This window comes from Alternaria rosae (genome assembly GCF_020736505.1).
Source record: "Alternaria rosae strain MPI-PUGE-AT-0040 chromosome Unknown BKA58scaffold_2, whole genome shotgun sequence".
Classification (NCBI taxonomy): Eukaryota; Fungi; Ascomycota; class Dothideomycetes; order Pleosporales; family Pleosporaceae; genus Alternaria; species Alternaria rosae.
This window is the reverse complement of record NW_025763571.1, coordinates 1,680,371-1,691,236: the sequence shown is the minus strand read 5'-3', so window position 1 is coordinate 1,691,236 and position 10,866 is coordinate 1,680,371. Positions and strand designations below refer to the sequence as shown.

At 52.8% G+C, this 10,866-nt stretch overlaps 6 protein-coding genes across 6 annotated transcripts; 3 read left to right on the top strand and 3 right to left on the bottom strand.

Moving 5' to 3' along the window:
• The first annotated feature begins 947 nt into the window (after positions 1 to 947).
• On the top strand, positions 948 to 2,267 carry BKA58DRAFT_417702 (uncharacterized protein). The gene is made up of 2 exons (XM_046172646.1): positions 948 to 1,210; positions 1,421 to 2,267. The coding sequence occupies exons 1-2, from the start codon at positions 970 to 972 to the stop codon at positions 2,005 to 2,007; spliced, it is 828 nt and encodes a 275-aa protein (XP_046028947.1). The 5' UTR covers positions 948 to 969; the 3' UTR covers positions 2,008 to 2,267.
• On the top strand, positions 2,268 to 4,508 carry BKA58DRAFT_331860 (G protein-coupled glucose receptor regulating Gpa2-domain-containing protein). The gene is made up of 3 exons (XM_046168175.1): positions 2,268 to 3,048; positions 3,113 to 3,302; positions 3,364 to 4,508. Exons 1-3 carry the CDS (start codon positions 2,666 to 2,668, stop codon positions 4,135 to 4,137), a joined length of 1,347 nt encoding a protein of 448 aa, XP_046028946.1. The 5' UTR covers positions 2,268 to 2,665; the 3' UTR covers positions 4,138 to 4,508.
• An 859-nt stretch (positions 4,509 to 5,367) lies between these two features.
• BKA58DRAFT_89139 (uncharacterized protein) lies at positions 5,368 to 6,400 on the bottom strand. The gene is made up of 3 exons (XM_046176123.1): positions 6,306 to 6,400; positions 6,158 to 6,252; positions 5,368 to 6,088 (listed from the first exon to the last, which is right to left on the bottom strand). Exons 1-3 carry the CDS (start codon positions 6,344 to 6,346, stop codon positions 5,586 to 5,588), a joined length of 639 nt encoding a protein of 212 aa, XP_046028945.1. The 5' UTR covers positions 6,347 to 6,400; the 3' UTR covers positions 5,368 to 5,585.
• A 132-nt stretch (positions 6,401 to 6,532) lies between these two features.
• On the top strand, positions 6,533 to 7,317 carry BKA58DRAFT_306861 (40S ribosomal protein S9; the record flags this gene model as incomplete). Its single annotated transcript, XM_046167132.1, has 4 exons — positions 6,533 to 6,600; positions 6,676 to 6,774; positions 6,850 to 7,083; positions 7,137 to 7,317. The coding sequence occupies 4 exons, from the start codon at positions 6,533 to 6,535 to the stop codon at positions 7,315 to 7,317; spliced, it is 582 nt and encodes a 193-aa protein (XP_046028944.1).
• Positions 7,318 to 7,459: 142 nt separating this feature from the next.
• On the bottom strand, positions 7,460 to 9,575 carry BKA58DRAFT_89035 (deoxyribose-phosphate aldolase). The gene is made up of 2 exons (XM_046176122.1): positions 8,737 to 9,575; positions 7,460 to 8,609 (listed from the first exon to the last, which is right to left on the bottom strand). Exons 1-2 carry the CDS (start codon positions 9,118 to 9,120, stop codon positions 7,794 to 7,796), a joined length of 1,200 nt encoding a protein of 399 aa, XP_046028943.1. The 5' UTR covers positions 9,121 to 9,575; the 3' UTR covers positions 7,460 to 7,793.
• Positions 9,576 to 10,086: 511 nt separating this feature from the next.
• On the bottom strand, positions 10,087 to 10,571 carry BKA58DRAFT_435825 (ribosomal protein S27-domain-containing protein; the record flags this gene model as incomplete). Its single annotated transcript, XM_046173372.1, has 4 exons — positions 10,087 to 10,147; positions 10,202 to 10,348; positions 10,403 to 10,440; positions 10,533 to 10,571. The coding sequence occupies 4 exons, from the start codon at positions 10,569 to 10,571 to the stop codon at positions 10,087 to 10,089; spliced, it is 285 nt and encodes a 94-aa protein (XP_046028942.1).
• Between the last annotated feature and the right edge of the window lie 295 nt (positions 10,572 to 10,866).

The window sequence follows — 10,866 nt, the reverse complement described above, 5'->3', positions numbered from 1 at the left end:
TGTGTCTTGTCGTCGTCAAGGTGGCTTGCAGATACGAGAGATCCTTCAAGGAGAGATTGGCTGACCGGCTAATGTTGTACTACCTGTTGGAGGCTGGGATTTCTTCGGCTCACCAATCTCTGCCAGGCAATGCCTATGAGCAGACGGAAAATTCACGTTGTCGTGTCAAGCCTCTTCGCCTCCCTTCCAAGGTTCCAAGGTTTCAAGATTTGCTGATGGTTCCACGCAGTCAGCTCTTCCGTTCGCGTATCGAAGCCGCGGTCCTGTTCGGTGACGGGCTCGGAGTCGCTTCACAAACTATAATTGCCATTGATATAGCCTTTATATCGGTGCGATTGGTGTGCCAGACGGGATGCGTTGCAGATATCCAGGTATCGCGCATCGTTCCACGATATACTAGATCCAAAGAGGTAGACGGCCCCACCGTTGTTCGGCTTGCGGGGTAAACTCAAGTCCTGCTGGTACCTCGCATGTACCTCGAGGCTCCTCGCCCAGGTGGTCTCGACGCTGCTTATATTAAATGGTACCGGTCCCACGGGCCATCTTCAAGGCTGGATCGAGCGCGGGTAGAGGGTGAAACCCGGTCGTGTGTCCAAGTACGCTCTCTACCATCATGCGTTTCCTTGGTACGGAGAAGCCAAGTCTGGGGTACTATGAATTGACTCTGTTAGTACCTTTGCAGACCCTGTTGTCAGGACTCAAACGCGCTGCATAGCATCCCGAGAACCCGTCCAACAACGGAGCCCTGCCGCCCTCACCATTTAGACGCCTTGGTAGTGGAAGCAGAATGCATCAGCTGTAGACTAGATACGCCGCTCATACGATGATGACGGAGCTACTCTGCACCCAGGTAGCGGTTCATCATGCGTACGAGCTTTCTGCAGGAACGCTGTTTCACCACCGCAAAACAATTGCACGTGGCGGTCGAATAGGAGATGTATGAACCTGTCTATCGTCATCCAACAATAGATGATCGTTCCGTGGCGCAGCATGACGCTGGAAACTTCTGGAACGCGTCAAGACGGTCCACGTAACAGCACGCTTGCTTTTCTGGCCAACAGGGCGGTACATTCTGGCGCGTCAGAACTGCAAGTTTTGATTGTGGACGAGTATGCATGCGGACGCAATCCAGCGCTTCGACCGCCTCGGTCTGCAAGCCTGGTATTCGGGATGGCGCAAGTAGTTCTCATGTCTCCCGTCGTCCGTGATGGTACGAACCACGGTAGTTGCTGGCCGGTGGTAATCTGGCGGCGGCAGTCAGTATCCGCGCGACTCGTGGGCTCAGCGAACGCATTTGAATAACGGTGTGTCAAATGAACCCACCGGCAGCGCGAAGAGATATGCCAGTTCGGCCCGCGCAACGAATACCAAGGGGTTAACATTTCTCCAACAATCAACCCCCTGGCTAACAGACGCCTAGAGCACATTCGGTTAGTACGAGTGTGCCTGGCATCGCATCCTCCACAGTCGCCTAATTGCCCAGCCAGACCCTCCCCCGCAACTGAGCACGGCAAAAGAAGACGCCAATGTTGCATTCGATTCAGCGGAGGTTGGACGACTCGTCGAAAAGGAATCCGGACCGCACAAGCTGCGGCGCAGTTGGCAGAGGCGAACGCCTCATCAAAGACCAACCATGGCGTTCAAGCAACAAATTGCGCAAAACTATGCGAATACGCATCAGCACGGCGAGACCGCGGATGGCACCGCTTTGTGGCACTGCAAATCTTTGTCGCATTCGGCCTCCTCGCAGGCATTACTGACCCTGAAGACCATTCGGAAGCAGGACAGGGGCGTGCTCCACGTGGTGGCGGCGGATTGTTGTTGTTCTTTTCCGTCCTTTGCCGCTTGAAACTCACACGCGACAACATCTTGGTGTCTGCACAGTCAAGCTTACTCGTCCCTGACAAGGAGCACCCAGCCTGTCTACGCTCAAGCAGTGGAGTCGCCCGGCGGGCCCGAGTACGGCATGCCTCTCGAGTCGTCTCCCTGTATCAGAGGGGCACCTGAAGCCAATATTGGGCGTCCGCTCGGCTGGCAATACACTCGCTGATTGACAGGGGACGGAAGCTACCTGGACGCAATGGCCCATGTCGAACTTACTCTCATCAACCCTGCAACTGTAGCGTGCTGAGAAGCTTAGCGATCGTCTAGGACCCCTCCACGCAGTCCAACATGCCGCGTCTGGGGCACCTGCATTTCCGTTTGGCCCGGTACAGAAGTCAGTTGGACGATCTCCTTCCTTTCATGTGTTCGGTCCATATCAGGGCACACTGCTCCACTCAGACTAGCTGTTGGCATCTATTGACATTATTTCCTATATCCTTCGCACATGCCCTAAGCTGTGGATCTTTCTCGCGGAGAATACCTTTAGTGTTGACTCCTCCTTTGTGCATACAACAAAGCCAAGCCCCATCCCACCTGACCTACTCAACCTGTCTGACCGTTCAACAACGTCCTGTCACATAGTAGCCTGCTAATTGGCGCTCGACAAATCGTGGGGTGATCACTGGATCTCACAGGGCACGAGACCGAAATTGCTTCGTTGCAGGCGCGATTCGACGTTTTGCTGCTTGCCGGCCATGGTCTCTGGATGAGCTGAGAACAGAACTACCTCCGGCCATCTTATCGGGCCGCTCCAACACTCATACGACGATCCGTTGCAACTATGGCGCCCTACGATATGGCCATTATAACCTCCGCCCTGGAAGACCGTTCTCTCGAAAAGCGATACTCCGCAGTCGAAGACAGCATGGATCCGCTCACCCCAGTCTACAGGGCGGGGCTCATTCCCCTCGGTATCTTTGCCATGATGAGTTTACTATCAGTTACGGCCCTGCTAGGATTCATCACCCAACGAATGATCTCGTGGCGGAGACACTACAGACAATACGTCGGATATAACCAATACGTTATCCTCATTTACAATCTCTTAATCGCAGATCTGCAACAATCCATCGCATTCTCGATATCCTTCCATTGGCTTCGAATCAACAAGATCGTAGCACCTACTGGCGCATGTTTCCTCCAGGCCTGGTTCCTGCAAATTGGGTAAGCATCATCCCCATAGGACGCACATGTGATATAGATACTGACTGTGCACACCTGGATTTAGCGATGTCGCAAGCGGTTTCTTCGTCCTCGCAATCGCGATACACACCTGGTTGGGCGTGGTCAAAGGATACAAACTGCCATACTTTTGGTTTGTGGTGTCCATTCTTTCGATCTGGTTTTTCGCATTGATCCTCACGGTAATTGGACCGGCGATGTACCAAGAGCGATACTTCGCTCGTGCTGCAGGATGGGTACGCATATCTGTCTCCGAATTTCCTCCATCAGGGAATTGATTGGACTGACTCTGAATAGTGCTGGGTCTCCCACAACTACCAAAGCGAAAGGCTTTGGCTACACTACCTGTGGATCTTCATTGTTGAGTTTGGCACAATCATCATTTACGCCCATGTCTTCTTCCACCTGCGCGGCCGCATCCGGAGTATCATCGCGAACGACACTAGCAAACTCACACGCGCGACCAAGTTCATGGTCATGTACCCTTTCGTATACGTCCTCCTCACACTGCCCATAGCTGTGGGCCGCATGGTAGCGATGACTGGTCATCCAATGCCAGAACTCTTCTACATTGTTGCTGGCTCGCTTCTCACATCGTGCGGCTGGATCGATGCGCTCCTGTACACCTTGACACGACGGGTTCTAGTCTCTGGAGACTTGAGCACAGGGCACTACAACAGAACAGTCACTGCGACCCTCACGAACGCGGCACGACCAGGCGACGACGATCATTACGGCTTACATTCCATGAGCAACAAAGAACCCCTCACATCCACTGCCCGCACCGTCACCATAGTAGGCGGCAGCAACAGGCTATCACGAATAGTGGATCACCGCCGCGGGCGCAGTTACACAACGCGGTCACGACTCGAAGACACGCTACACGAGGACGATAGTCCAACACGAGCAGGATCACAAGATTCGATAATCAAGAACACACCCCAGGGGAACGGCATCAGCATTATCACAGAGACAAGTGTGCAGGTGGAGACTGCTGAGGACAAAGAGTTCGAAGCGGGAAGGCCACGATCAAAAGACTGGAATGATAACTACAGTCGAAGGTCATCATGAGACGGTATACTTTACATACCCTTGACCTAGTCTTAACGACGTGGTCATGTTAGTCTATCCGCAGAAATACCTGCACTGCACACCGACCCCGTTGTCCCTACCTCGACTCGATACTACTTGTACACTACCGTTTGTTCAGCACGAAAAGCGTAGGCGTTGGACTGGCGCGACTTACTGTTTCCTTTGTTTCTAAGCTATGTCGTACTACACTGTCTACCAAGAGGTAGCATTGAGATACCCGAATACAAATAACAACTACAATTTTCAACGTACACTCATCCAACTTAGTCTACCGTTCCACAACATGTCAGTGTCTGAGTTCGATGTGAAAGCGCAGTACCGTCTACGCTGGTAGAGGGCAACAGTACTACAAAACTTCAATACGTACTGTCAGTCCTGACTCTACCTGCCTACCTGCAGAGGATAATAGAAGTAAAGAGCCCAGAAATATACATTGTGTCGAGATCTTCCTAAGTTGCATAGTCAATAATAATATAGTCTCTAAGGTATCGGTTTTGACCTTTTCTTAAACAGAGTGATATCGCGAGAAATCTGCTCTGGCAGAGAGCACAAGTATAAATCCCACCCCTTGTTAATCCCACTCCACGTTTCACGTTATCGAAATCACTAGCCTTGTGTAGTGTTTAGCAGGTACTCGGAATACGGTGCGAGGTTCCTTGTAAACCTTACGCCTAGTGTATCCGCGCGAACGACGGAGTGCTCACCGGATTCCGGGACAGCCTCACGCTAAGCAGTCTAGATCGGTTGCTTCCATATCGTACCATTCGTATCACGGGCGTGCTTCCTATGTTCCACGAGATGAACGCCGACTTGATGACACTGGAGCCGGTTTCGTACATAAGATTTTGAGAGCGGAAAATAGCTTGGACGTTTGCCGTGTTCCGGGTCACCATGCCAAAGAATTGGAAGTATTGTGTCAAACGATCTTGCGAGAGCGTAATGAACGCTCACCCTGCATAACACGCAGCACTCGTTCCTTAGATATACAGAATTAAGCTGTGGTAGCTGTAACAAAAGAGCCCTGGAGTCGAACACCTACCTCTTAGAAGTCTACGTTGCCTTAGGATTTCGTCAATGTTAGCTTTTATGCTGATGTAGGGGGCTGGGCATCTTTTCACGAGTTTCCTTGTCCGAGGTGCTAGTACACGTAATTCTCGATGGTGGTGATAACTGAGGTCATACCGTATACTGTGCAACCAGGTGCCGAAAGAGTATACTGTGGCGCGTGCATGGCATTCCGCAGGACTCTGCAGGAAAGAGAGCCAATGGAAGCATTAGTCGCAGGTGTGGGCTTCGTACGACCGGATTATGGGAACATAGTGAAGACAGTTGACAGCGATGAAAGACAACGAGAGGCTGAACACTTCAACACAAGCAAGACACTGCATAGACTGGGACTGGAGGATGATGTTTATTGGCGTGAGGGGTCACTCAAAGCCATTTTGGCACACCACTGTATCTGCACCATGATATCGCCGGTTTCCATGCGTAAGAAAGTGCAGAAGGAGAATAATCGAGAAGTCCGAGAAACCACGCCGTTGACCATCCGTATCCCATTTTGCCAGCCAATCCACCCGGACCCACTTGTCCACGTCTAGATGTAAGTCTCGTAAGGCACGGGTGTGATGTTCTCCGGCTTCTGCTCCTTGAGGCTGACAATGTGCTCGGTGCGGGGCTGTGCGGGCTGGCGCTTCATCTGTTGGGGCTCGCCAGTCTCCTTGGCCTTTTGTTGCTTGGCGAAGTTGAGCTTGACGCGCTTGAGGAAGTCCTCTCGTGAGCGGGAGTGGCGGACGTGCTCGATGCGGACGTTGATGCGCTTCTCCATGTATCGGTTGCCGACTTGCTTCTGGAGGATAACACCGACGGCGGACTTGGTGACGTTGTAGACGATACCGGTCTTGCCGTGGTAGACCTTGTAGGGCATACCCTTCTGGACGGCACCTGTTTTGCATGAGTCCTCCGCTTCAACCGCTTTCGCTGTGGATCTGGGGTTTCGTACCGTTGGCTACGACATCGACGATATCACCGACCTTGTACTGCTTGAGGTAGGTCGAGAGAGGGATCATACCCTTCTTCTTGAAGTCTCTCGAGAAACTGTCGCAGCGTCAGCAATCGTCGCATGGGGTGTCGCAATCATTCCAACGTACGCATAGCGCGTACCCGCGCGGAGACCGGCTGCGTGACCCATTGTGTATGAATTTGTCCTGGTGTTGGCTTCGTTGACGCTGGTGTTGTTCGACTGTGGAATATTTGGTGACCGCGCACACTGCCTCGCTACGCATTGACCACGTCGGTGGGGCGGGTCCCGAGCCCACCGTGATTTTGAACACCAACTTCTCTCTCAATCGCAGACTCCTCCTCATCGACAACCACAATGGCGCCTCCCCGTTCCTACTCCAAGACGTACAGCGTCCCCCGTCGTCCTTTCGAGTCCGCTCGTCTGTATGTGCAACCCCATGGCCACTGAGCGAGAGCGTGCTCCGCTTATGTCTGGGACACAAGTTAATGTTGGGTTAGGGATACTGAGCTCAAGCTCGTCGGCGAGTATGGTCTCCGCAACAAGCGCGAGGTCTGGCGTGTCCAGTTGACTCTGTCCAAGATCCGTCGTGCCGCTCGGTGAGTGCTCATTGTCCTCGTCTGCGCGCAATTGATGCGCAGGCTGCGAGATGCGAATTTGCTAACATTTCGCAGTTCGCTCCTTACTCTCGACGAGAAGGACCCCAAGCGTCTCTTCGAGGGTAACGCTCTCATTCGCCGTCTCGTGCGTGTCGGTGTCTTGGACGAGTCCCGCATGAAGCTCGATTACGTCTTGGCCCTCAAGATCGAGGACTTCTTGGAGCGCCGTCTCCAGACCTGCGTCTACAAGCTCGGTCTTGCCAAGTCTATCCACCACGCTCGTGTCCTGATCCGCCAGCGCCACATCCGGTATGCATCCCCCCGTATGAAGCTCGAGAAGCGCGCGACTAACAATATCACAGTGTCGGCAAGCAGATCGTCAACGTCCCCTCCTTCATGGTCCGCCTCGACTCCCAGAAGCACATCGACTTCGCTCTGACCTCGCCATTCGGTGGCGGCCGCCCTGGCCGTGTCAGGAGGAAGAAGGCCAAGGCCGCCGAGAAGGGTGGTGACGAGGACGCCGGCGAGGAGGACGAGGAGTAGACTTTACGCCAAAAGGAATGATTCATGGACGAAAGGCGTTAGGCATGATGGGATGAATCTCTTTGACAGTCATCCTGTCCTTGAAAGCACTATATACCTTCTGGGTCTCAGCTGGTGGATGATCTACATATACTTCATGTAGACACACCCAAAAATCTTCAACTGCCATCGTCTGTCTTATTTCACTTACAATGCTGTGATAGTGTACATGATGCCTGGCCACATATTGTTTGTAGCGGTCTCATCGACAATGTGCGGAAGTTTGCCTGTGGCTGAGTTATCGGCAGAGCCCACACTACCTAGGGTATCTACGTAAGGCTTGATCGGTGCACTACGTCGTACCGGAATCGCTGACCTCTAGCCTGTCACGCGCATACATTACACAAGGAAGATACTAGACAACTGCCTATTAGAAGTCTAGTTCAATAAAAGCCTTCGATCGACATATTTCGATATACTCTTTCTACGTGATATTCTTAGTACTCAGAGTCATCGGTATACAACCGCGTCTGCGGGCTAGGTCTCTTTCCCTCTAACGACAGCCCAGCCGCGACCCTTTCCTCACCCACCTTGGCCCTCGCCTCCTGCATGATCCACAACCCAGAACTAGTTCCTAGCCTTGTTGCGCCAGACTCCAGCATCTTGACCGCGGTGTCCAAATCCCTGACTCCACCGCTCGCCTTGACCTCCATCTTCTTCTTGCCTATTTTGGCCGATGCGAGGTACTCTGCCGCAGCTACCATAAGCTGCACGTTGGGCAAATTAGCGCCCGGTCCGTTGAAGCCAGTGGATGTCTTGATAAAGTCAAAGCTAGCGGCGGCTGCAAGATGAGATGCAGCGAGGATTTGTGCGGAGTTCAGTTGCGAGGTTTCGAGGATGAGTTTGAGTGTTGTTGGGGCAGGGCAGAGGCTTCTTATGCTAGCCAGTTCTCTGTAGATTGCGCTGTAGTCGGGAATTTCGTCTGAGTCCTCCTCGCTAAAGTCGCTGGCTGAGCTGCTTCCAGCATTCTTGGCCGTGTTGGCAGCGGTGATGCTGTCAATCGCTGAGTCCCGAGCACTGAGGATGTGCTCCACTGGCGGGGAAGCACGGCGGTTGTGCTTGGTGAGGAGGGAGTAGTTGAGGACGACATCGAGTTCCCTCGCGCCTGCTGCCACTGCAGCACGTGCCTCTTGCAGCTTGTAGTACGTGTCTTGGGTTCCTTCATGGAAGCCTACGACGCAGGCTACAAGCACGTCCGTACCTTTGAGGTTGGAGACACAGCGTTGGACATAGTTTAGGCGAACACAGACTGACTGGAAATCTTGTCAGCTTGGTTTTCTCGGGAGCGGTGAGGTGTAGCACGTGTCCCAGCTCTAAACTCTAAGGGTGTGACTGTGCCTCATCCCGAAGAAACACCACCGAACCTGTGGAAGCACATACTTTGAAGTTCTCTGTTCTTGCCTCGCCGCACAGCCCATCAATCATCTTTGTCGTCGCGTCCAACTTGAGTACCGTGTGGTCCACCGTCTTGGCCAACTGCTTCAGCGCTTCATCTCCATTCCTCATCCGCGGGCCCTCGTAAATCTTCCTCGCCCTCTCTCCACTTTCCACCTCTTTGATGACATTCTTAATCGTTTGATCAATTTGCGCTTTCCATTCCTGGTTCGTAAAACGATCAGTCATTATCTCGATAGGGTTTGATTTGTCGTCGCAAAGATCCGGGTTGGCTGCGAGGAAACCGCGGATCAAAACTTCGGACTCCGTCAGAGGGATGGGGTGGGGGTTGGTTGGGGCTCCCGCGCCTGCTGTGGAAGAGGTGGACATTTTGAACGACGCGCTTGCAAATATTTGTTTATTGATCTTGTGATTGTCCACTGATCTATTTTAGTGGCTGTCGAACCGTGAGCCGCGGATGCGCGAGCGAACGAGAGGGCGAGTGGAAGTATTGACGATGACGTGGGGTGGCTTGCTCTCGACTCGTGTCCAATCGTTAATTGAAATAAGCACTTTAGGCGAACGGTTATGCAGCGGCGTTGTCTCCTGGTCTTTAAGACAAAAGTGGCTGTTTCGACGGCTATTATGTAGGAATCGTGAAGTTGGCGGAGGTCGGCGTTTTGCTCGTCATGTGGCTGCTTGTAGGGAAGGTGCGATGAACCGGGTAGGGGTCTCGGCCATGCTTCCCCACTTGGAGAGCAGAATCATCCTGCCAAGAATGATGTCCTTCTTTTCTAGGGAAAGAGCAATTCTCATTGCGATGCTAGTAAGTTGTGACCGTTTCTGTTCCACACGAGATGGTACAGTACCCGTATATGAGCTGGTGTCCATTATAGACGGACTTTGATCAAGTCGGTGTATAATACATGGATGTAGACATGTTGTTCACAGGATAATTCTGGGTCACTTCTTTGCTGAGAAACGAATGTGAGGAATTGACGCTTTGATTTACAAAGGACCGCTAGCATGCGTAGGTGTCCTCGATTGCAAGCCGGTCCTCACCTCGGACGACTGATCCAAAGGCTCTGAAATGCTATCTCTCCTCCCACATGCATGTACATGAAAGCTGAAAGACCATGCCGAACAAAAGGAAATAGATTCGAGGAAAAGGGTGGTCCATCAGCGCTGAGATATCCGGAACTCCCGTTTTTGTGACTTTTGCATTGACTCGAGTCGAAAGATCCCTCTTCTATCCTGCGGTCGAGTCGATCGGCGCCAATGAGATCTACACCCCTAAGCCATGATAGTCGTCATCGTAACCCATCAATCCCCGCTGTCATCACATCGACGAATCGCCTACTTCCTTCGGAAAGAGCAGCCCTCGGTCAACCGCGCCTTGCCACCGGTGGGCTGGCACCTGTGAATGCATTAGCCCATGCCCTGTATCAATATCCATTTGTCCCAAACTTACAGGACCTGCGAGCAGCCCTGGCAGACGACGACTGTGTTGGCGTGCGAGAAGACGGTGGTGATGGTGAAGCATCCAGGGCACTTGACATCCATGAAGAAGGAGCGGGGAGCGGGCACGAGGGTCTTGAGCTTGTGCTTGCGGGCCTCACTATACGCTTGTTAGTCGCAGGTCGGAAGCGAAAGGGCGGGAATGTATGCGTACGCGGCCGGGGAGGGGTTGAGAAGGTCAACTGCGAGAACCTGGGATATTGTTAGTCCAAGGTCCTCATTGAGACAACTTTTGCGCAGGGCGAGGCGGCGAGAGGTTGCGAATTGAAGATGCTGTGGCAAACTCCGGGCGTCTCGTGTGCCTGCTGAGAATCCTCTCGCATGGCCCTCCAGACCCTCGGGAACTCGAACTCACCATTTTGACGATTTATGGAGAGTCTTTTGGTTTGGTTGATTGTCGTTGATGGCTTGTCGATGAATCGGGCGCGAAAGTCACGTAGTAGAAGGGGGGGTTGCTCGTTGAGAATTCGACCATTGTGCACCAAGCGAGCTGCGCTAGTGGATCTTGGCGGCCCGTGCACACTCCAGGGCTGCGACTTTCACAAGTCTCACTTCCCCGGATCAACACAGCTTCACGATGCTTTGTAGGAGTCCAATCTTTTTCAAACTCTGCTTTTC